This window comes from Colias eurytheme, chromosome 23 (genome assembly GCF_061535395.1).
Source record: "Colias eurytheme isolate Ceu_HAF_F1 chromosome 23, ilColEury1 Martin Lab GWU primary, whole genome shotgun sequence".
In the NCBI taxonomy this organism is placed as follows: domain Eukaryota; kingdom Metazoa; phylum Arthropoda; class Insecta; order Lepidoptera; family Pieridae; genus Colias; species Colias eurytheme.
Window position 1 is genome coordinate 7650391 of NC_143002.1, and position 27508 is coordinate 7677898.

Consider the following 27508-nt stretch of genomic DNA (forward strand, 5'->3'; position numbering starts at 1 on the left):
TGTGTACACTAGTACACGCACACATTTTTTTTATCAATTATCAATCGACAATATTATTATTATCGACTGAGGCCTATGTCCAGCAGTGGTCAAACATGGGCTGATAGTGATGATGATGATGATCAATTATCAAACATCTTCTTATATATAAAAATGAATCGCAAAATGTGTTGGTAAGCGCATAACTCGAGAACGGCTCAACCGATTTCGATAATTATTTTTTTATTATATTCCTTGAACTACGAGGATGGTTTTTATGTAGAGAAAACGTAAATATGTACCACGGGCGAAGCCGGGGCGGACCGCTAGTTAATTATAAATGTAAACAACTAAATAATTAAATACTTAAATAGTAAAAAAGAAAGGATTTAATTCCAATGTAAAATAGAGATTTGAGCCGAAATTAATTAGTTGTAATAATTTATTATACTCTTTTAATTAAAAGGAAGATTTGGGAATATAAAAGAGAATTTCAAATCAAATGTAAATAAAATTCAGAGGCCAAGTAATTGATAATTATCAATTAAAAGTAACTTCAGTTGTGCAAACTTAATCAAATTTTATTAAAAACTAGGTTTCCGCCCGCGGCTTCGCCCGCGCAGTCAAAGAAAAACCCGCATAGTTCCCGTTCCCGTGGGATTTCCGGGATTGCGTCATTTTCCCGGGATAAAAAGTAGCCTATGTCCTTTCTCGGGTATCAAAATATCTCCATACCAAATTTCATGCAAATTGGTTCAGTAGTTCAGGCGTGATTGAGTAACAGACAGACAGACAGAGTTACTTTCGCATTTATAATATTAGTATGGATTTAATTTCACTGTTAGCCTTGAACCAAAAGTATCAAAGTGTAGCTAGAATAGGTTAATACAAATTACCACATTAAAAAAAGACGCAAGAAATTAAGAACCAATTGTAATGACAATCTGGGCTTAAAAAGGTACCTACTACGATTTTAATATATTATTATATATATAGTTATAACCACGTAAACGAAATTTCATATATGTAATATATTTTTGTTTAATAATAGGTAATCCAGCGCAAGTTTCATCAAAATCGATTCACTTGTTTATAAGATAATATCATTCGTATAAGCTTGTTAAAAATTAATTAAACATAATGACGCAATACTGAAACTGACATTAAACAATAACGATAAATAATGAAACTACAAAGTTAATGACTCACAAATTTAACTTGCTCTCAGAACTAGCGAAAACAACTAAATTACAAATGAACATAAAAAGGAAAATAACAATTAGCCTCAAGTTAATCTACGAATAATCTAGAGTGCGCAAATTACCTTATAATTGGATTGTTTATAGGATACGACTGCGATACGATAACGCGATACGACTTGTCGTATACTGTAATTAATGCAAAAACTTGAATGTGTCATTGAATAAACTTCGATTGTACTTACTATAAACTATTCATAATGTTATATTAACTATTCATATGTATTAAATATTTTAAAATCTTGACGTTCTTAAACTAGTAAGTTAGGTTTATTAAATATACTAGCTTCCGCCCGCAGCTTCGCCCGCGTGGTGTTTTTTTCGCCATAAAAGGTAGCCTATGTTCTTTCTCATGGTCTAAAGTGTTGTCTGTGCCAAATTTCATCAAAATCGGTTGAGAAGTTTAAGCGGGAAAGCGTAACAGACAGACAGACAAAGTTACTTTCGCATTATATTATTAGTAGGGATGTTTTGTTTAAAAAATTTTACACAAAAGTTCCTTGCATTGTGGAATCAATGTAAGCGTACAATGTTTTAGTAAGATTCAAAGATTCAATATCGTCATCGTATTCATCGACGTGACGGTATTGCCATGACGCGACCTTGAAATTTTACTGTCAACGCGCCTAAAGAAGTTTCACTCCAAAAAAAATCCCTCTTTTTTGAAATTGTTTGTAATTCTAAACATACCTTGCATTGTGGGAACTGCTCCGGCGGCCTGCTCACCCGCCAGCCCAACAAGGGCGGTATACACACGAGCGCGCTCATCAGCCACACCGCTGCGATCATGAGCGCCGCCCGCGCTGGCGTCCGCTTCTTGAGGTAGTCGACCGCCTGTGGACAAATTTGTGTTATAGGATATGTATGTTTTCTTATTAATTTTTCATATTGTCTCTGCGAAGCATTAGAGAGTGCTCTACGATTATAACAAAATGGTTCCGCAACTTTTTAATTAATACGTTTTATTCACGTAATCTCCTAATATTTTATAGATAATTTAATGTAGATTAAGACTGTCACTTTCAAAAAATTATTCAAGTAAATAAAACCGGAAAAAATTTAGAAATAGAAAAAAAGGAAATCCCATTTTTCCGTTTGAAACACGATCGTGTAAATCTTAATTAATCTAATCGTATTATTTTTTTATTAGCTTCTTATATCTTCTATGCGGCTATTGGTATTGAAAAAGGTTAAATATATCTACAGTTTAGTATCTTTTATATTTTAATGTATCGTTTTTAAGGAAAAAATTAAAGACAATGAAAACAATAATATTATGCTGGATCTAATTTCACAAATCCACCCATGCATGAAAGAGTAACAGACTTTACAAACTTTCCCGTTTTCATTTTACTTTTTATTTATAGAAATTCTATATTTACATGCATTACAGTCTCAATCTTCTTGTACATAGATATTCTATCACATTGTAATTTGTAACTTGCGGGAAGGGATATTTCCTGAAATAAAACAATTTTATTTTATTTATTTATTTATTTCCCTCCACGTATAGCGTTGATGCATTTATCGTTGTTTTCATATAACAATGCAGATTTGTTGAATCTTTCATCTCGATACGTGATTTGAAATATAGGTTGTTAGAGTTGCGAATTTTGATCCTTGGTGTTTTAAACGTGTAAATGAAATACATTTCTTCCATTTTTTTACTTATTCTGTGTTGTGTTATGTGTACGTTGTTTCACGAAATAAATATATCAAAATGGTGCATGCCCTTGTCTACAAATGCGAAAATTTGTGAGGATGGATGATTCAAATTCAAATTCAAATAATTTATTGCTTACCAATACATTTTTACATATTAGTAACCTTATGCAGGTTCTGCAATACAATCATAATATTATATTTAAACTAGCGGTCCGCCCCGGCTTCGCCCGTGGTACATATGAAAAATAGATGTTGGCCGATTCTCAGACTTACCCGATATGCACAGAAAATTTCATGAGAATCGGTCCACCCGTTTCGGAGGAGTATGCAGACTAACATTGTGACACGAGAATTTTATATATAAGATTACATAATACTATCTCATACATGATTGTACATTGTACATTGTACATACATGATTGTACGTTTTTCGGTGCATTTACAACAAACGAACATAGAGCTAGAGCTAGAGCAAGAGCTTTCTTTCGTGATCTTTTAGTGTAAACGAAAACTCGTGTTCGGTGTTGTTCAGAATCAGAACATTGCATAGAATCTTTTCGAACGCACTAAGAACAACGAAGGAATGCTCTGAATTAAAAAATGAATGAAAAACTACTTGAACGATTTGGATGAAACTTTATAATACTATACATTATATTAGTAAGAGTGATAATGAAAAATATTCCCAGGTTATTGAATATTATGAAACTTAGATTTCTAATAATATTGATAAGAACATGTATATCAATACCTTTTTTTTATAGTGGGGAAATCTTCCAAAGATACCCACGGCCCCCGTGGAAGGAGCCGTGGGTTATGTCGGATTCTTACCGACTAAAACCCCACTGTGTACCGTCGAGCCGCTTTAATGATGGGGCCGCGGGTATTTGTTAGAATTCTTCCGCGACCCCCTCGGCGGTTGTATATCAATACCTAAGTTGCCTAGATTCTATAGTTCAAGTTCTAATTATTTCAATTCTAGACTATCCGTCCCGTGAAAACTCTACTAACATTTATTTTCATTAGGAATTAAGGGCTTTGTTAGATAGAACGCGTTCTTATCGCGTCAGAGCGCTAACCTGAGCCCCGCGCTATGACGGCGAATTGTATTGTACTACTAGTATAGTAAACTCAAAACTCATACTTAAACATTTATTCAAACTCAAACTCAAACTCAAACATTCATTTATTCAATTAGACTACTATTTAGTAGCACTTTCGAATCGTCATTACATAGTATTTTAACATTTACCACCGATTCGGAAAGCAGTATCTATGGAGAAGAATCGGCAAGAAACTCCATAGTTGCTCTTTTAAATAATGTCAATAAATTTACATAATATGTAACTTATATCTACCTAACTACATAATATGCCAAAGAACTGTCCTGTGGTTTTTACGCGACAACCCTCCATGGGTCTTTATCGTCCATATATTCCTGAATACTGTAGTACGCTCTTTGAACTAGTACATTTTTTATGTAAGTTTTAAATTTAGTACTACTAAACTCTTTAATATTATGAGGAATTCTATTGTATAAGCGTATACCTTGACCCATAAATGAATTTTTAACTTTAGCTAATCGGAAAAATGGCATTTCAATTCTATTCTTGTTCCTTGTGCCATAATCGTGTCTATCTCCTACTCTTGTGTGTAAGTCAGAGCTTTTGTGTACATGCAAAATATTATTAAATATATACTGTGATGGTACAGTAAGGATACCAGTATTCTTAAAATGATCTCTTAGTGAGTCCCGAGCACGTAAATTATATATAGAGCGAATGGCTCTTTTCTGTAAGATAAATATAGTTTCTATATCTGCAGCCCTGCCCCACAGTAGAATTCCATAGGACATAATGCTATGAAAGTAGCTGAAATAAACCAATCTGGCCGTATCTTCATCGGTGAGATGCCTTATTTTTCGGACTGCATATGCAGCAGAACTGAGCTTACCTGCAGCGGTGTTGACATGGGCTCCCCACTGTAGTTTCTCGTCCAATGTTAACCCTAGAAATACAGTAGACTCAGTAGGATGCAATACCTCCCCGTTCAAGGTAATATCTCTGTTCAACTTTTTTACATTAGGAAGTAAAAATTCAACACAAGTGGTTTTTTTGGCATTTAATAATAAATTATTGGCAGTAAACCATTCAGATATGTGTAAAAGAGCACTGTTCACTTCGTCAACATTTGGGTCATGCCTATCCACATTAAAAATTAATGAGGTATCATCTGCAAACAGAACTATTTCACACCTATCCTGCAAATAATAGGGAAGATCATTGATATATACCAAGAACAAGAAGGGACCTAAAATTGACCCCTGTGGAACACCAATGTTAATTGACGCACCGCTAGAACGTTCTCCATTAACAACTACAGTCTGTATCCTATCATGCAGGTATGACGCTATGAGGTTCTGGGCTTTTCCTTTAATTCCATAGTGATTAAGTTTACGTAACAAAGTACAATGTTCAACGCAGTCAAATGCCTTGGAGAGGTCACAAAATATCCCTAGAGCATTTTTTGAGTTTTCCCATGCCTTATATATATGTGTTAGAAGTGCAACTCCAGCATCTGTGGTTGAGCGCCCCTTTGTGAAACCAAACTGTTTGGTGTGCAGTAAATTATTATTTGCAAAATGACTACTCAATTGGTTTAATATTAACTTCTCGAATACCTTACTTAATGTTGGTAAAATAGAGATAGGTCTATAATTGTTACAGTCTTCTTGATCGCCCTTCTTAAATAAAGGTATAACTTTACTAAGCTTTAGTAAATTAGGAAATGTACCATAGTCACAACACTTATTAAATATGGAAGCTAAATTTTTCGCAATATTTTCTATTATATTATTAACTAAATTTACGGACATTCCCCAAAGATCACAAGTATTTTTAAGATTAAGCGTCTTAAAGGCAGTAACAATATCATTAGCAGTTACGTGTCGTAATTCAAATAATGTACTGCACTCCGCAACATGGTCCCTCAAAAAGGTCTCTGCAAGTGCTGAAGACGAATTTAAACTATTAGTAATAGTAGCAGGGACACTACTGAAGAATTCTTCAAAAGCAAGCGCAACATCAGCACTTTTGTCTATAACCCTGTCATTATTTACAAGTTTTATGGTATTACTTGATTTGCTTTTACCCATTTCACCATTAATAATTGACCAAACTGTTTTAACTTTATTATCAGAGTCGCGTATTTTTTCTTTGATATACAAACGCTTTGCAGTGAAACAAACTTTTTTAAAATTTTTTGAGTAATTTCTAACATAACTAAGAAAAGATGGGTCTTTATTATATTGCTTCATACCATATAATTCATAAAGAATGTTCCTGCACCTATGTATACTAGCTGTCGCCCATTTACTAAATGGTAAATCCTTGGTAATATTTAAAGATTTAACTTTAAATATTTTTTCAAATTCTTTATGTACTAAATTAAAAAGATTTTTAAACATTTCACAAGGACTATTAGGATAGGATTGATCATTTAGTACGGGCAGGTTTTTATTAATATTATTCCTAAATTTATTAATGCCTTTTTTAGTTATAGGCCTAACATTAATCCTTTTAAATGTAGGTATGCAATCCCATTCAAAAACTACTTTCTGGCCACAGTGATCCGAAGTCAATGTATTGAGAATATTTTTCTCTAAACACGTTTATTCATTAGACGTCTACTAGAAGCATTTTTGAATCATGATGACATAGTTTTACCATTTACCACGGAAACGGAACTTTCAGCGTGCGGCGGAATTCGGAACTAATGCCATCTTGTAAAACGTCATTTGATGAAATATCGTTGAGTGTGTTGTTTGGTTCTTCTATTATCCGATTTCAATAACTCAAACTACCTATATAGATTTAAAATCACGCAATTATAACTTCATCGTTTATCTACTGAAGAATATAATGTAAAGTCAATATCTGAAGAAAATAATGTAAAGTTTGCTAAAATTAAGAAGATCAGCTAAACGGCTTTTTATATAAATTATCTGAAACAACTGCGTCGGCACCTTATTTCACACCTGCGTGTGACAGTGTCATCCAAAACCTAAATTCCTCGTATACTACTTTTTCTTTGACAGGCTCTAGTTCGCTTTCTATCTAACAAAGGCTTAAGTACCAAAGGTCCAGACTCGACATTTACCTTGAAATACATTCAAATAATAGGGGTTATAAATTACGAATGTACTACAAATATCTCCACTTTAATAGGATAAAGGGTTGGGAGAAATTAGTATCCTTGGAGAGAATATTCGGTGATATCAGAATTGTTTCTATGATTTATTATAGGTTCTCGAATTTACGTATTGCTTGAAGTTATGCTTGCTGTGTAATGTTTTCTTGTTATAAATGTGTTTTAATATGTATTGAAATATGTATGTTATTTTCTTAATAAAATAGTTCATGAAATGTACATAAAACGTTATATTAACATATTATCATAATAATGTTGAACTACATTTTTATGGTATTACCCGCATTGCTCCTGTTGTTTAGTGTGATAATATACATCCTTCCTCGATAAATGGGCTAACTAACATCGAAAAATTTTTCAAATGGGACCAGTAGTTCCTGAGATTAGAACGTTCAGACAAACAAAACGCTTTCAGTTAGTATTAGTATAGGTAGATAAGATTCCCGTGTTTCCTCATTATGTACTAAGTTCTCCACTCTTTTTTTATTTGAACAGTGATGTCACTTTATTCATTAAATTTCAATTTAACAATTTTAAATTTAAATAACTGAATTTACGATTGTATATAAAATTGCAATAAAACGGATATTTTGTGACAGAGCGGAGTGTTGCCTGATCGTAAAACGAATTTAAATATTCAAGGAACTTTATCTGGCTACACTGAGCCAGTAAAATCGTTTGGATTCTGCTGTGTTGTAGTTTCAACTATCCAGTTTTGTGGAATAAGAAAATCTATTTATTGTAAACAAGTGTAAGTTGGTTACAAGATCGTGGAATTTATGGAATTTGTCATAATTATTGTTGGATTATAAACCAACCTATATCTTAATATATGTATATAAATCTCGTGTCACAATGTTTGTCCTCAATGGACTCCTAAACCACTTAACCGATTATAATAAAATTCGCACACCATGTGCAGTTCGATCCAACTTGAGAGATAGGATAGTTTAAACATGTAGGCACCACGGGCGAAGCCGGGGCGGACCGCTAGCCTGTTATAAATATCACCCAAAACGAAAATATTAATTATGTAGCTGTAGACGAATAGCGCTATTACTTTTTAACTGTACAATTCTCTTACATAAATATAATTATCAAATAACTAGCTGTGCCGCGCGGTTTCACCCACGTGGCTCCGGTCCTGTTGGTCTTATCGTGATAATAGCCTTAAGCTTTCGTCGATAAATGGGCTATCTAACACCGAAAGAATTTTTCAAATCGGACCAGTAGTTCCCGAGATTAGCGCGTTCAAACAAACAAACTCTTCAGCTTTATAATATTAGTATAGATGTATAATTTTTATTTCGATTTTGCAATGAAATGCTCCCTTCGTCTTACCGTGGCAATGATTTTGATAGTTAGTGTGTTTCCATTCCACTCAAAATTACGGGTTTGATTTCAAAAATTATTTCACCACATTATGTGTAACATAGCATATATTTTTATCCGAACTCAGGCAAGGACGAGCAGCTAGTATAATCACTACGTATTATATTTTCATTTTAATTTTTTCCTCACGATGTTTGCCTTCACTGTGCAAGTAGAGGTGATGATATAAACATGCGCAGATAAATTGAAACAAATACATATATTATTTCCTGTGCGCTTGCCTCGTCTCGAACTCGACTTATCGATTTGAACTCCGAGGTCCTCACCACTGAGCCACCCCGGTTTAGTTGCTGCGTTCCATAGATATGGTACTACTAAAATATAGTACGAAATATCTCAAAATACATTAGGATTGCACTCACACGTGTCAGTATTTTGATGGTTCGTTTTACTGCAGAGTATTGGCAATAAAGTGAGATGATATTTATTGCTGTACGTTACTGTGAATATAAACTGTTTGTGTAAGTCGATCGTAAATAAACGCTGAGCCGTTTTTTGGAGGTTCTTAATATTGTTTATCTATGTATGGAGGAGACAATGGTTTGGAAATAAGTGTTTTTATTTTTTTATTATTTTATAAGTGAAACTTCTAAACGCGCGTTTTGAGTAAAATTTCAAGGTCGCGTCATGGCAATACCGTCACGTCATGGAAGGCGACGATCGTATCTTTAAAACTATCTTAAAGACGAAAAAAAAATAATGATATAAAAAATGCCTACATGCTACGTAAAATACATAACACAATGTACATAGATACTACATAGTACAAATATACTCGTATTAGGTATACATATACTACAAAAATTACACTGCATATAACAATATATGTATATTGTTACATTATAATTATTACACATTCATTAATGCTACTAGGTATATTGTTTGCAAAGAGTATTCCAAGAACTGCTTAAAATATTCTGAAGAGGATCAAAGGTTTACATAGTTTCACAGAGTCCCAGGTCCTGTGGAATTTCCGGGATAAAACCTATCCTGTGACCTTTCACAGGCCTCAAACTATCTGTGTGCCAAATTTCATTCCAATCAGTTCAGTAGTTTATTCAGGAAGAACCCGGCTAGGATTCTTTCGCATTTAAATAAAATAAACAAATAAATATTTCAGGACAATTTTCACACACGGCACGATCTGATCCCATACTAAGCTTTCGCTTGTGTTATGGCTGATAAACATACTGTATATATAATTTTAAATAAATACTTATATAGATAATTAACACAGAGCAAATATCTATGTATATTCATCACACAAATTTTTGCCCTGGCATCGAACCCACGACCTCTGGCTCAGAAGGCAGGGCCACTACCAACTATGCTAACCGGTCAGTCGTACATAATAAATAGGTACGTCATTTAAAATATATTACCTAATAGATAAATAGGAATATAATGCTTTGCTCTTTTTAATAGATAGAGTGATTCCCGAGGGTTTTGTATATCATTTAATGTGGGTTTAGACAAAGCAAAGCCGCGGGCGAGTCGCTAGTTTAATATAAGAGTCACCACTCAACCCGCAGTAATCTTTATTGATAATATAATGATGTGAAACACCAAGCACCCGTAAATCAGATTTAACTGCAATCCCGTGGAATGGGCCGTTAAATTTATAGTAAGCATATTACATTGTAACCGTTTAATTTTATACGTGCCCTAGAATAACCTACTTATATAATAATACAATAATAACGTATTTCGTCATATGAACAATTGAATTTATTAGTATGCCAGATTGGACAAATTCGGTTAAACAGTAACTATTCTATACGATGACGTAATAAACCCCCATATTAAAGTGCTTTAGGCGTGGCTATAGAAACTATAGAAAACTATAATATGTAGGTACAGTTGATAACATAATCAACTGAACAGCTTCGAGTTTTTGTTTGCCTGATTTGAAGATCTCAACAAAATTATCAGTTACAAAGGAAGCTACGTAATTAATGTATAGTATCTTATTTATCAACCCAATTCAGCTACATTAGATATATATTTATTAATAAAAAAGTAGATATATATATATATAAACTAGCTTTCCGCCCGCGGCTTCGCCCGCGTTTTCAAAGAAAAACCCGTTCCTGTAGGATTTCAGGGATAAAACCTATCCTATGTCCTTTCTCGAGTATCAAAATATCTCTATACCAAATTTCATGCAAATTGGTTCAGTAGTTAGGGCGTGATTGAGTAACAGACAGACAGACAGAGTTACTTTCGCATTTACAATATTAAAATCAATCAGTTTACTTATTAAGTTTTCCGGGTGCGCGACAGAAATATACATATTTATACATACACTAGAAAACGATATACCCTTCTTCTGTCGCAGTTACAGAACTATATCTTGATATAGTTCTGTAACTGCGACAGTGGTCGCAGTCAAGTAATATAATAGGTATGTTGATAAGAATAAATTATAAATTTAGATATAGCCAGAGAAAATGCGCAATTAAATTAAATTTATTTTGGAATACTGCTCATTTTCTCTAGAAGATTCTACTTTTTACTTCAAATCAAGAGCCACCACTCAGCCACTATTGTTATATTGACTATACAAATACATACATCCTACTTCCTACCTAATATTATAAATGCGAAAGTTTGTGAGGATGGATGTATGTGTATGTACTGTAACTGTTTCACGCAGATACTACTGAACCGATTACAATGAAATTTAGCACACATATAGAGGGTAACTTGGATAGGTTTTATACCGGAAATCCCACGGGAACGGGAACTATGCGGGTTTTTTTCTGTGAAAATGCGGGCAAAGCCGCGGGCGGAAAGCTAGTACGTTATATAAAAGCCTACAAAGAAACCTATACCTACGTTAATAAAACCTTGAGCGATCCAGAGGCAATTTATTTTTATTTTTTCGCTAATAAATCGGAGCATCCCATCCATCAAACGAAACGTTATTTATTAAATTACAACTTTGTTATGTTTTGACACAAAATACGCAACAGGGAATAAATATAAACACAAGATAAATAATACGCAATTTATTTCGCTTTTCATGTTAAGTCTCGTGCCCCTAGTGGGGTATGGGGCATAACATCATTTTTTTTACCGACATTACCAAAGACAACGGAGTAGTTTTTGATAGGAAATTGTAGTCATTTGGTCTCATTAACAGGTTTATGTTGGCTTCAAATGTATTTTTCGACTCCTTAGACTCGATTTTGACCTACTTGAGCGCACAAATTTATTCAAACTTTGTACACTTTTTAAGGGTTGTAATTTATCAACAAATATAATAACGTTTCGTTTATACATAACATGTATTTTAGAATCTGATAACTTCCTCCAGAATCGTCAGTGACCGTTTTTATAAGAAAAATTTATCAATGTTTGTCGATAAAAGCAGGTAAGTATATTATATTTAGGAACTAAAAACTAAAGCTTTTTTATCGGATCATTAATAAACAAACGAATAATAAGACACAACAATCATCAATTAAAGCATTGTAAATATAAATCCTTAAAAACATTCCATGTATCGATACTCAATTTGTCATCGAAACAAAACACAACCGGCAACACAACTAAAAAGCGAAGCCCGTAATTCGAATAACAAACACAATTTAAATTTGAGCACGAAACCGAATCTAACCGGCTCCAATTGAAAATTCCACAAACAAGTAAAGAATATAGTGGATATGTGTAAGAATAAAACCTTATAAAACACTTCCAAGTCTCACACGTAGATTTCCCAGGCGAATCCCGCATTTTCGTTCCTTAACAAATTGAGAACATCTATTTGAAAAAGATAGTGCGAACTCAGCTTTTTTTAATTGTCGCCTCTATCGGTTTGCATCCGTGTATGCTAAGCCTTATTCTTTATTTTTTATTGCATGCTTTGTTTGCTGGATCTGTACTTATGTATCTTTATTTTATCGGTTATTTCTAAAATGGAATACACGTTGATTTTGTTTTTCTATTTTTGTGGTTCGATAGCAATGGGTGATGTTTTTGTGTGCGTGTAAAAATAACAATAATGATAATGTAATAAAGAAAAACTTCCTGTTATTATTGACTAATGAACAGAGAGGAATCAAAATGTATAGAAGAATTACTAAAAATTGTGTTATCAGTTATTACATATAGCAAGGAATTTAGCAATATTTTATAATATTATTAGGCCAGTAGAAATCGACACTAAAAAACCCTAAATTCGCAAAGCACGATGTAGATTTGAATTTTTGGTATGTTGTTTGGATCAGTTAGGGTGATGTAAATCCCAATTTGCAACTTCGAAAAAGTTGTGCTCGCTGCGCACCACGTGATAAACTGCGAAAATTTTGGACTTTTTTCACTTTTTGCTCTAAAAGTCATAAACTATGCGTTTCCGACAAGTATGATTCAGTACATAAATTAAGTTTATTAAATTTGCAACAATTTAAGCCTAACCGCAGCTCTCTAAACCTTATAACGACTAAACTGTGGCCATTCGAAGATGGTTCATTTTTCCCGAAATATTGAAATTTTTAGTTTTGCTCCCGTTTGAAGCAAAATATTGGCAAAAACCGCTCGTTCTATGAGAAGTTCGTATAATAAAGTTGTAGTGCATTTAATTTTCTTTCATAAGAGCATAGAACAAAGTCTGTGAGACAAATAGTTCACTCACAATATCTGAAAAACAAAAAGAAGGTAGAAATAGATTTTTAAAGAATTGAAACTGAGGGCATATAAAATCATAAAAAGGATAATACTTTTTCATTTGCAGGATAAGTAATTAACAAAATTACAAAGATAATTAAATTTGCAACAATTTAAGCCTAACCGCAGCTCTCTAAACCTTATAACAACTAAGCTGTGGCCTTTCAAAGATAGTCAGTTTTTCCCGAAATTTTCAAATTTTTAGTTTTGCTCCCGTTTGAACCAAAATATTGGCAAAACCGCTCGTTCTATGAGAAGGTCATAAAATAAAGTTGTAGAAAATTTAATTTTGTTAATTACCTATCCTGCAAATGAAAAAGTATTATCCTTTTTATGATTTTATATGCCCTCAGTTTCAATTCTTTAAAAATCTATTTCTACCTTCTTTTTGTTTTTCAGATATTGTGAGTGAACTATTTGTCTCACAGACTTTGTTCTATGCTCTAATGAAAGAAAATTAAATGCACTACAACTTTATTATACGACCTTCTCATAGAACGAGCGGTTTTTGCCAATATTTTGCTTCAAACGGGAGCAAAACTAAAAATTTCAATATTTCGGGAAAAACTGATTATCTTTGAAAGGCCACAGCTTAGTTGTTATAAGGTTTAGAGAGCTGCGGTTTGGCTTAAATTGTTGCAAATTTAATAACCTTAATTTATGTACTGAATGATACTTGTCAGAAACGCATAGTTTATGACTTTTAGAGCAAAAAGTGAAAAAAGTCCAAAATTTTCGCAGTTTATCACGTGGTGCGCAGCGAGCACAACTTTTTCGAAGTTGCAAATTGGGATTTACATCACCCTAACTGATCCAAACAACATACCAAAAATTCAAATCTACATCGTGCTTTGCGAATTTAATGTTAATTTCCACTGGCCTATATAGCCTTCCTCGATAACTACGGACTATTTCAGCATGAATACATTTTTCAATTCGTATTAGAAGTTACCGAGATTAGTACGTTCAACCAAACATGCAAAAATATAAAGTTGAAGAGTTTGTTTGTTTGTTTGAACGCGCTTATCTCAGAAGTTCCTGCGAGAAATATATAGGATACTAGCGTTCCGCCCCGGCTTCGCCCGTGGTACATAATATTTACGTTTTCTCTCAAGAACCATCCTCGTACTTCAAGGAATATAATAAAAAAAGAATTATCGAAATCGGTTCAGCCGTTCTCGAGTTATGCGCTTACCAACACATTTTGCGATTCATTTTTATATATAAGAAGATTAGATAGCCCATTTATCGAGGAAGGCTATAGGCTAATAATATACCTATCATCACTCTAAGACCAACAGGAGCGGAGCCATGCAAGTGCAACCGCGGCTGCAGCTAGTAATACATTTAAGTTTAACAAAACAGCGTTTTTTTTATTATACGATTTAATTTCCAACCATAAACGAAATTACCTACTTTCAACCATCGTCTAAATTTTAAAACATACATAGATTTATAGCCCTATGTCGTTTAATTTCACTTCACACAGACATGTTAGTTGCCACTCGGCTAAATAGCTTTCTGACGTTGATACTGTGCTTTCAGTATTTGACGAAATAGTTCGAAGTCACTCGTTGATTACGTATATAACAAGCGCTTTTGACTTGCTCGATTTACTGTCTTTAAAATTGATTTTGCACTAGAGTCATAGTTATTGTATGTGTCCGTAATAAAGCGTAATAAAGATGTTAATTGTATATTATCATTATTGTTATTTTTGTAATCTGATTATTGTAAAATTGAATTGTGATAATATGACGTAATTTAAATATAATATGATTGTATTGCAATACATTTTTACATACATATTCGCAACCTTATGCGAATATGTATGTAAAAATGTCCAATACATTTTGCAATAATGCAATAATTGATTGGATTTTAAATTGAATTTAAAACGCATTTTATTTATTTATTTCTTTTATGGTATTTTGTTGGTACGAAATAAACTTCGAAAATACGAGACCGATTTTAAAAATTACATCACCAATCAAAACTAAGCTATTCTTGATCTATACAATACAATCTGTAGCTGAAGAGTTTGTTTGTTTGAGCTAATCTCAGGAACTTCGGCATCGATTTCAATAAACATTTTAATACTGGGTCAAGTCGCACATACGCGAACGTTTAGAATATAATAAAGTCCAGAAATTTTTAACTATTTTGAGTTGAAATACCTTTTTCGATAAAACATTTAACTTTGATAGTTTTTATGGCGCTCTCATTACAGGTTCCATTTTGTTTAAGCTCGATCCATTATATTTAATTGATGGAATGGTAACGGCGAGAAATGACTATTTTTATAGTACTTCATCTGTTATAATGGTGAAATATTGAAGACTTTTTAGAATAATTTCGTTTTCTAAAGAGAATTTCTGCGGAAGACTTGATTGGAATTGATGACTTTTTGTGTTGAACGAAGAAAATCATTGTAAAGTGTGAATCGGATACCAACTTCCCATAATACATTAAATTTAAGAAATTAAATAAAATTTTTAAATGAAAAGAACTTGAAGAGATAACTAGTATTGAAACTAAATCAAACTCAAACTCAAACTCAAACATTTATTTATTCAATTAGACTTCTTCTAGAAGCACTTTTGAAACGTCATTAAGTGCATATTTTTAACATTTACCACCGATTCGGAAAGCAGTATCTACGGAGAAGAATCGGCAAGAAACTCCATAGTTGCTCTTTTTAATCATGTCAGATTTACAATTTTACAAATTACATATGTAATATCATAATATATTATCATAATATGCCAAAGAACTGTCCTGTGTAAATCAAGGTTTAATCTTTACACTTAACTAAATATAGTAGATTCTGAAATCTCTTTGGAATAAGATCTAATTATTATTAAACGTTTTTTTTTTTACATAGTATGCTCTTAATTCCACCAAACAAAGCCAAATTACCGCATTCAAATATGAATACCCATTCCGGAGCTACCATGCTACAAGCACACATTTTACACCTCTAGTTTTCGTTGCACGTTAAAATATTTCACAAAATCATAAAAGAGAATCTCAAAAGATGATACAAAACTTTACCCGACATAGTATCTATGTTTAAAACATTTCACAAACATAAACCTTGAGAACTATAGCGGGAAATATAAAAATCCCAAGCAGGTGTTGCAGAATAATTCTATAAGTTCTAAAGTAAATTTTATCACCGAGAGAGGAAAGTTAAGTTTGCCAAACTAACAGCTCTGATACTACGATTTTACCAAGTTAGAAGCATTGAGATAATATTATTACTACGTATAGAGAGGACACCATGAACAAAATCTGTGTGACAAGCGCGGCGGCGCGGGGCGGCTAGTGAGTCATACACTTTGTTGATATTCTGCCTCTTATTACTAAATAAATATTGTTTATCTTATTAAAAAATATGAATAAACTTATCAATAAAAAAATGGTTTGAGACGATTGACTCTAACTTGTGTTACAAATAGTGTAGTAGCGATGTCCTCTCTAGTTCGTAGTACATAGTAACTCAATGGTTGGAAATCATTATATTCAGTAACACCTCTTCTAGACTTTAAAATCGTCATAAGATTGATTAGCAATTAATATATTAAGCTATTGCATAGCTTCTATCGCGGGCCTTGAGCGCGGGGACCGAATCGAGAAATTCCGTAACGAAAAAACCTCACGCTCCCCACTCCGACGGGCTTGGAGGTGTGGCTTGAAGGCATGCTATGCAATAGCTTTACCGCGGCAGTCCCCGAGTGCCACACATCTTTTTTTAGAACTATTTAGTCCCCGTTCCCATGGGATTTCCGGGATCAAATCATTTGTCAAATCAGTTGTACAAATCAGTTGCAATTTTCGGCCTTCATTTGTACATAGAAGTAACTAACCACACAAATTTGTGACACCTATTTTACCATCTAAAAAATCGAATTTTCAAAAATCTCACACTCCCTACATTCCCAAAGAAATACAACTCTACGCTCAGTAGTTTCGGCTGTGTCACTGTGTTGTCCGTCAGTCAGTTATTCAGTAAACGGAAGAGATATATACCTATTACTACTTACCTATTTATTGATTGATAAATATAATCAAACATGTTGCATTTATTAACAGATCTTTATTGTATTTTTTGGAAAAAAAAAACCGCGAACGAAAAAGCTAGTACCGACATGCAATTATTTTAATTATGTCACACATTACGAACATGCCTTGGTAATTGTAATTTGGACACTAAATAAGCGTAATGATGGTAATCCTATAATTACTATTGATCAGTTATTCTGGCTCGACTGGGCGAAATATATAGACTATATTGCACGCCTCATAAGCGAAGCGTTGAGGTGGGTACTACTGTCACACCCCGGACACTCCATACAAAGTGATAGTTTTGACAGTCACACTGTAGAGACTGCAAATGTGTGTGTGAACGCTTTATGGTTGGCACATTTGTGACTAGCGTAAAAAAAAATTCGCGTTTTTCTGATGAAATACATCCGTAAACAGCACAATATCTAACTATTTTCTACGAAAAACGATAATCACAAATCCAAAATAATAAAATTACTTTAAGTCAATTTGATTAATGTTGTCAATCTTCGTTGCGTATCGTCCTTGCAGAAAAATATGGCCCATTTTATGTCTGATCGCGCGGGGGTGAGGTAAGTTTAATTTTGGCGGGAGGCGGAGAGTGTCCGTTCTGTAGCGTTTAGCTACTATTATGTATTCTGTGCTACTGTCACTTCGCGCATAACATCTGATTTTTCAAACTTAAAATGTCTTTATGTATCATACATTGCACTTGTAAGATAATACATACACACACATATTAAGAAAAAACACTATTTTTAACGTTCATGATATTTTTGATGTCATTTTTGTTATTTAAACTAGTTAAAAAACAGTTTAAAAAAGTTCTGTCTTGGACGTCCGTGTGTCTGTATGTGCGGATCCTTTTTCTTGTTAACACGATAGCGACCGAAATACTTTACTAATCGAGTCTTTTTTTTTCTCTTACGCTTGAGTATGCTCAGGAATAGAACCCTTTCATTTTTCAGGGTCTGATTCGATGTGGTTTAATTGTTATTAAATAAACAAAAATAATAATTAATAAATATTTATTAAAAAAAAATTAAGAGGCGTGCACTTTTGGATTTTCCAAATTATTTAGCTAGTCTGCCCTATTAATCGCATGACCTTGTTTAAGCTTACTATTGTTTACTAGCTGTGCTCCGCGGTTTCACCCAAATAGCTCCGCTCCTGTTGATCTTAGCGTGATGATATATAGCCTATATAGCCTTCCTCAATAAATGGGCTATCCAACACCGAAAGAATTTTTCTAAATCATACCATTAGTTCCTGAGATTAGCGCGTTCAAACAAACAAACTCTTCAGCTTCATAATATTAGTACAGATATACAGTAAATTTTTGCTCGAGATCTCCAAAACGAGTCTATAATATGAGCTGAATATTATAGTCGTTTAGTACTTAATTTTTATTTACATTAAAAATTCCTGTTAAATTATATATTACTAGCGGCCCGCCCCGGCTTCGCCCGTGGTACATATGAAAAATAGATGTTGGCCGATTCTCAGACTTACCCGATATGCACAGAAAATTTCATGAGAATCGGTCCACCCGTTTCGGAGGAGTATGCAGACTAACATTGTGACACGAGAATTTTATATATAAGATAGAAGTTATTATAGAAGTTACGAACGCAATATAGTTTCTTGACAGCAGTTAAACGCCCAGCGAATCAAAAAGAAGAATACAGCAATATTCCTTCCCGTTCCATAGAACATTATGAATACTGATCCCAATACAAAAGGTTAAGACAGGCGTAAATACAACACGACAGATATCAAATTTAACGAGATATTCTCGTATTGACTGTAATATTTTCTAGCGTTTTGTTTCTTCTATGGAATCGCAAGGAGTGGCGCGAACTATGTGATTAGACTGGAATATCGTCGAATGTTCTTTGTTGATAGTAGTGTGGGTGATTCTGTTGTCGAATTTCAATACTTTATATTCAAATTCAATTTTCTTTATTTGCAGAATGTAGATTTACAAAGATATTAGGTAGGTACATATTGCATAGACTCTTAAACATTCTGGCTCGTAATTGTGCATGCAAATATATTATAAATTACAATAAACAATTTTATATTACACAACACTAGATCCCATTACAAAATTATAGTAACTATTATAAATTTTTACAAAAGTCAATATTTAAGCCTAAGCCAAGTCCTCGTTCATCTTACATGTCAGAAATTCATTCACCGTATAGAAGCATTTTTGTTTCAGAAATGAAGTAATCCTCCATTTAAATTTATTAAGATTACAATTCCTTATATTTGCGGTAAAGTGGCGGGGAGCCGATGGAATTCAGGCCGCTGGTGATCGGTCGTTTTGGAAATCTTGCGAAATCACTGCGCCCTTTGTGCAGAAGCAAAGCGACCAGCAGAACATCGGCTTGGAAGTTTAGCCTGTAAGGCCCCCAAGCCAAAAAAAGGCGGAATGCGGAAGCAAGACGGTGCTCGGGCTCCATCACGCTCCGCTCTGGTACCTGAGGTGCCGCAAACGGAGGCAGCAATGGAAACGCAGTAATGGCCCCACTGCGTTTCCTACAGGCCAATATCAACCACTGTGCTAGGTCCCAGGATCTTTTACTCCAAAGCCTGGCAGAGTGGGAGATTGATGTGGCGATTGTGTCTGAGCCGTACAATGTCCCCGCCTGGGATAACTGGGCGGGTGATCTAGATAGCTTGGTGACACTAGTTGCACAAGGCGGTACTCAAATAGAGCAAGTGGTCAGGCGACGGGGCTGCGTATCAGCGGTAATTAACGGATACACCGTCGTGGGGGTGTATTTCTCGCCAAATCGCTGTCTCGCTGATTTCGAGGAGTTCCTCGTCGTGTTGAGAGATATGATCGATCTCGCGCAGCCACTGCCTGTTCTTCTGGCCGGGGACTTCAACGCCAAGTCCGTGTCTTGGGGTTGCCGGGCAGGTGACGTGCGCGGTACTCTGCTTGCAGACTGGGCGGTCGCCTCTGGGTTAACTCTTATTAACCGCGGAACAGAGCTGACATGCGTGCGACAGAGGGGTGGCTCTATTGTAGATGTCACCTTCGCGAGCCCCCCTCTCGCTCGCTGTATTCAAGACTGGAGGGTTCTGGTGGACGTGGAGACGCTTTCGGATCACCGCTACATCCGGTTCAGCGTCTCCACGCCCTCGACGGCTAACAGTCGATTCCCGACTGGTGAGCGCCATCCGCGCTGGGCGCTTGGAAGCCTTGATAAGGAGCTTCTCATTGAAGCTGCCATAGTGCAAGCCTGGCTCCCGACGCCGCAGGGTGACGATGTTGATGTGGAGGAGGAGGCCACTTGGCTTGCCAACGCAATGGCGCAAATATGCGACGCGAGCATGCGGAGAGTGCGGTCAGTCCCGCGAAGGCGACAAATGTACTGGTGGTCCGCCGATATCTCCCAGCTACGCGCTTCTTGCGTAGCTGCGAGGCGGGCGTACACCAGGCATAGACGCCGTAGACGGCGTGACGAAGAGGAGGAGGCGCGGTTATACGCCGTCTACAGAGACTGTATCGTGACTCTCCAGGACGCGATAGGCACAGCAAAAACTCGCGCATGGGAGGAGATGCTCGAGGATTTGAACCACGAACCCTGGGGTCGGCCTTACAAGAGGGTGAGGCAAAAGCTTCGCCCTTGGGCCCCGCCCCTATCTCAAACTCTGGAGCCTCGATTTCTGGAGCAGGTGGTGACGTCCCTGTTTCCGAATCGGGGAAGACATTCTCCCCCACCGATGGCATCCACAATGACTGTGCAGGAGGAGTATGCTGATGGAAATGTCCCTGTGGTCACGCGTGACGAGCTCGCAGTGGCGGTGGAGCGGCTCAAAGCAAAAAAGACCGCTCCCGGCCCTGATGGTATCCCAGGGCGGGCTTGGGTACTGGCGCTAGAGTCACTTGGACCCAGGGTGGAACAGCTCTTCACAGAATGCCTCCAACAGGGCCAATTTCCCCGGAGGTGGAAGACCGGGAATTTGGTCCTGTTGCAGAAGGACGGACGCCCGCGCGATTCGCCCTCGGCTTACAGGCCGATCGTGCTGCTCGATGAGGTGAGCAAGCTCTTTGAGCGCGTTTTCGCAGCTCGCCTCATCGACCACCTGGAGGGAGTGGGGCCGGACCTGAGCGAAAACCAGTTTGGATTTCGCCGGGGACGGTCCACCATTGATGCGATCGCTGCGCTGCGTGACCTCGCAGACAATGTGGCTGATGAAGGTGGAGTGCTTTTGGCGGTGTCTCTTGACATCGCCAACGCTTTTAACTCGCTACCATGGAGTTGCGTAATTGAGGCGCTCCGCTATCACAACGTGCCCGAGTACATGGTGCGATTGCTGCAGTCCTACCTATCAGAGAGGGCTGTGGCGTACCCCACACGCCGTGGATGGATGGAAAAGGAAATGTCGTGCGGTGTTCCACAGGGCTCGGTTCTTGGGCCTCTCCTGTGGAACATCGGTTACGACTGGGTCCTGCGCGCCACTTATCTCCCGGGTGTAAGCGTGCTTTGCTATGCGGATGACACCCTGGTGACTGCGCGTGGGGCCTCGTATAGGGACGCGGCCCTCCTTGCGACCGCTGGTGTTGCAGAAGTTGTGCGCCGGATTAGAAGACTTGGTCTAGAGGTGGCCCTGGACAAGTCAGAGGCGATTTTGTTTCGTGGCCGTCGAAGGGCGCAGGCTGCTGGATCAGCCATTCAGGTGGGCGGTGCGTCCATCAGCGTTGGTTCCACGTTGCGCTATCTGGGCATCGTGTTGGACAGCAGCTGGACATTCGTGGAACACTTCCGTCGCCTCGCCCCCCGGCTTGTTGGGGTGGCCGGGGCACTTGGAAGTCTGCTCCCGAATCTTAGGGGGGCTGGGGGCGCGTGCCGTCGTCTTTACACCGGCGTCATTCGCTCCATGGCCCTCTATGGTGCGCCCATTTGGGCTGACTCTTTGAGTGTCCGTACCAGACCCCTATTGCGTAGACCGCAGCGGGTCATGGCGCTCAGAATCGTGAGGGCATATCGCACGGTATCCTTCGAGGCCGCGTGCGTAATGGCGGGGACGCCCCCGTGGGACCTGGACGCCGAAATGCTGGCGGACGTCTATCGCCGCGTCGCCGCGTCCAGATCGCACGGGATCAACCCATATCTGGAGCAGGTCCAGCAATGGAGGGCTGATGCTCTCGAGCGGCGATTCAGTGAGTGGAAACGACGGCTCGAAGAGCCCAGCGCAGGAGTAAGGACGGTCGAAGCAATCCGACCGGTCCTACGTGAGTGGTGCGACAGGCGGCATGGGGCCATCACCTTCCGCCTGACACAGGTACTGTCCGGACACGGCTGTTTCGGGCGGTACCTGTGCAAAGTCGCCAGACGGGAGCCGCAAATGGCTTGTCATTGGTGCGACTGTCCGGAGGACACGGCAGACCATACTCTCGCCGTGTGCCCCGCGTGGTCAGAGCCCCGTGCTCGCCTGGTCGCAGTCGTCGGCCCTGATCTCTCCCTGCCTTCCATAGTTCGCGAAATGGTTGGCGGCGACAGATCGTGGTCCGCGGCTATCACATTCTGCGAGTATGTGATGTCGCAGAAGGAGGAGGCAGAGCGGGTCCGCGAGAGAAACCCTTCCGCGGATCCGATTCGGCGTCGTCGTCCTATTGGGCGTCGTCGCCGTGTCGCGGCCGCTTTACACGGTCGCGACCTGCCTCCCTGATGATGGGCACCGGATGATGGAACGGGGATATAATCCATCATCCGGTGCGGAGAGGCGGCGTGAGAAGTGTTCCACTCACGCCGCCCCCCCAGGAAGGTAGACCTGGCGGCCTCCCGCCACATTCGCGTTGGGCCTGGAGACAGGCTGCCGCTGACGGGTCTGCGGACGCGGTTCTACCGAATACCCGCGGCCCCGTCAATAAAGCGGCACGGCGGAACACAGTGGAGTTTAGTCGGTAGGACCCTGCACTCAGCAGGGTGAGTCCGACATAACCCAGGGCTCTTCCCCCGAGTGCCCTGGGTATGCCTAAATGCATTCTCCACTATAAAAAAAAAAAAAAAAAAAAGGCCTATGTCCTGCAGTGGACGTCCTGAAAGGCTGGAATGATGATGATGATGATGATGATATTTGCGGTTTTTTATTACGTACCTAATATTACCTCTATTTAGTATTTACTAGATTAGCTGATACGATATAAAATTTTACTTTGGAGGTAGTGACTGTCAGCAAAACGGTCATTTCTCATTAAACAGACCACGTCATACTTAACCTAAAAAATAAACAATGTCTCGATATATAAGTCAAGAACGACAAACAAAAATATTGAATTTGATTCTTTTATTATTACCATATTTTTCCAAAATCATGAATTTTCAGTCAGTTACCAAGAATAAATTGAAAATACTTTAAAAATATTACGAGAAGCCAAAATTATTTTTGTTCAGAATTCAGATTCAGAAGATTCTTGTTCAGAAAGGAAGTGCACTTGTAATTGCAGAATTATATTTTTTTCGTTTTTAAACTCAAAATAATAATAATAATTTAACCAGACTTCTAAACGCAAATAAAAACGGAAGCAAGTTCCAATTTGATAGAGTCCACTGTGAAAACATGAAAATATTTAAATCGCCACATAATAAAATCTGCTGATATTGGTTCCTTTATTGAGATACTAGCTGTTCCCCGCGGTTTCACCCGCATTGCTCTGCTCCTGTTGGTCTTAGCGTGATGATAATATATAGCCTACTAGCTTTCCGCCCGCGGCTTCGCCCGCGTTTTCAAAGAAAAACCCGTTCCCGTAGGATTTCCGGGATAAAACCTATCCTATGTCCTTTCTCGGGTATCAAAATATCTCTATACCAAATTTCATGCAAATTGGTTTAGTAGTTAAGGCGTGATTGAGTAACAGACAGACAGAGTTACTTTCGCATTTAAAATTATAGTATGGATTCTTCTTCTTCATCTATCTATCTCGATTTTGATAATCTATACCTACGTTTAACGTTTGTATGCTTGTTTGTTTGTTTGAACGCGCTAATCTCCGGAACTACTGGTCCGATTTAAAAAATTATTTCGGTGATAGGTGCTATCCAGGAAGGCTATAGGCTATATATCATCTCGCTAAGACCAACAGGAGCGGAGCACTGCGGGTAAAACCGCGGAGCACAGCTAGTAAAATATAATTATATGCTAATTTCATTCAATGGTCTATAATCTATCAAGCCATACTTACAATTCCTAAGTAGAAAACATAAACAAATTCATTTAACTAAAAACACCGTTCTACCATCTACCAAAAGCACAGATATTTTCTTTACCCCAACTAAGATGACTCGACTCCTAAATGTTGTCACAGAATTACGCTCGAAGTTATAAGTAGCTTATAATAATCATATTTTTCGTGCCACCGAAACTTCTAGTGAATTTGCATAATAATTCTTAAGTGAGTTATCGAATTTCTGGAGCTTGTGCCTTGGGTATTAACGGAGTGCAAGGCTCTCATGCATGCTTCGTGCTAAACATAATATGTACTATATGTTCTCGAACTCGAAGCTAACTCGATCTAACTATAGGACCGATTTGTGGGACTTATATGAGAGGTTATTTTAATCTCATCATGTATTCCAAATTAACAACTAATATAGATGTGTTTTGTAAGAAAAAGGTACTAAGTAGTATATCTTTACCAAATTACAGACAGATTTGATACGCTATGTTATTTGAAAGATCAAACATTCTTTCATTCTCACGAGCTTTCATGTAAAAGATAATCGGTACTTATAAACATAACTAACACTAAAATCACAATTATTCATAACAGAATTCAGTGGATGATTCAGATTATTGGTGTAAACACCTATCGAGATTATATTGTATACTAGCTTTCCGCCCGCGGCTTCGCCCGCGCAGTCAAAGAAAAACCCGCATAGTTCCCGTTCCCGTGGGATTTTCGGGATAAAACTTATCCTATTTCCCGGGGTAAAAAGTAGCCTATGTCCTTTCTCGGGTATCAAAATATCTCCATACCAAATTTCATGAAAATTGGTTCATTAGTTTAGGCGTGATTGAGTAACAGACAGACAGACAGAGTTACTTTCGCATTTATAATATTAGTATGGATTATATTAATCCGACTAGGAGTTCCCTATTGTAAACACTGATTATATTATTATCATTAACTATATTTTAAGTTATTACAGTTACAAACTTGAATGTAATCCAGACTTAATTAAAAGATTAATTTTATCCCCTCTATAATATTCTTTCTTTAAAATTATAATTGAATTAAATAACAAATTTTCAAGTAGTTATAAACTGTATTTTATATTATAGTCTAGTAGGAATTTTCTAAAATATTTAATTTAACACATGAATTACCTACTAACATTATAAGCATCACAACAGTATTTAAAGAATTAACGTTCAGCAGATTATAAAAAGTATATCTGGCTACTGAAGATTAAAATGTTTTTATTAACTTAAAATATGAGACCTATCTGACACTTCACACTAGGCCATTGATCGCACAGCACAACAAAACAATGCACAATTCCATTCATATGAAAAACCTTTTTTAAAACTATATCGACAACACATAGTAGGGGCTAAAGCTGATTTCACACGGTCTTATCGCAACTTGCAACGCTGATATGTCATATTGAATTCTACTTCGGAAATCCAATGTGAACGGAACTTTATTTAGTTGTAAAGTGTGAGTTAACACGATGATACGCTCCGATATTTTTCTTCAAACGAAATATTGTGACGTTGTTGCGTCGAGGTTTTGTGTTGCGAGCTTTTGTTTCTTTTTTTTATGCACAGATTATACAGAATTATGTTCATTTTGTGAATGACTCTGTTGTAGCATTTATTAACGCCCCATCAAACTTCTATTATTTGCGTTTTTATCGTATCTCTTATATATAAAATTCTCGTGTCACAATGTTAGTCTGCATACTCCTCCGAAACGGGTGGACCGATTCTCATGAAATTTTCTGTGCATATCGGGTAAGTCTGAGAATCGGCCAACATCTATTTTTCATATGTACCACGGGCGAAGCCGGGGCGGACCGCTAGTTATGTTATAAAAAAAGTAGGTATAATTTATTCTATAAAAGAGTTGTTTTAAAAAATGTGATTATGTATAGGTACACAAAAGCTTCATAAAAACAAACAAGGCTTCAATAAAATACAATCGAAAAGCACATTAATCGTTTCATGCATTTAGGAGCTACGATGCTACGAACTAACAGATTTTCATCAAAGGTTATCAAATTCTGCCTAAGAATTTGATTCCGAATCGATTGTTCAAATGCTACATAATGCTGTGTTATTTTTGAGTGTGTTCTCAGCGAGCGACAGATTTGATTCACTAATTTGATGATACGAGCGCCTCTGGTTTGAAGGTGCACTTCAAAAGGCCGCCTGTTACACCGCAGTGTTACCAAATTAACACTAACACTTGGAACATAAAATTGCATAATATTTGAATTGTTCGTAATGTATATTATCTTCTTAGAACATATTTTTTATATTTGATATTTTGGATTGTACACGGATCTCATTCATTATTTATTATCTATCATTCGCATAAAAAAAACAAATAAAAATTAGATGATACGAAAGCAGCTGTACATTTTTTCAGATCATAGATAATTGTATTATATTAGTCTCTCATGCTCTAAATTGTCCAAATCACCGAGAAATCTAATACATATTATAAAGGCGAAAGTTTGTAAGGATGTATGGATGTATGGATGTATGGATGTATGGATGTATGGATGTATGGATGTTTGTTACTCTTTCACGTAAAAACTACTGAACCGATTACAATGAAATTTAGCACACATATAGAGGGTAACTTGGATTAACACATAGGATAGTTTTTATCCCGGAAATCCCACGGGAACGGGAACTATGCGGGTTTTCCTTTGAAAACGCGGGCGAAGCCGCGGGCGGAAATCTAGTATATAATATAGTAAATATCAATTTAAATCCATTCCGATGAGAATTTCATTTTTATTAAATTACTAAACGAAAGTTAATAATTATTACGCGTCGGTGCAAATACAGCCTTCAAAAATCAAAGCATTACCATTCAATAATGAACCGTATTACATAATATTAAGCTTCAAATTACAATAGCATCCATTCATAATAGTACTCATATTTCAAAATTGATGTTTGCTTTCTGTATCGAGTGACTTTCTTTCAAGTAAGTCGAGACCTTTGGGCTACGCGCAGACATACAGCGTTCTGCGTTCCGCGTTCTGCGTTCTGCGTTCGTCAGTTCTGCGTTC

The 27508-nt window shown here is 37.0% G+C and overlaps 1 protein-coding gene across 1 annotated transcript in view; it reads right to left on the reverse strand.

Annotated features, from left to right (window-relative positions):
* Octalpha2R (alpha2-adrenergic-like octopamine receptor) overlaps positions 1–27508 on the reverse strand; it is a 359405-nt gene that overhangs the window by 186479 nt on the left and 145418 nt on the right. Inside the window, exon 3 of the mRNA XM_090115609.1 lies at positions 1929–2072. Within this exon, the coding sequence (XP_089971735.1) occupies positions 1929–2072 (144 nt within the window). The remainder of the gene's footprint in view (positions 1–1928; positions 2073–27508) is intronic.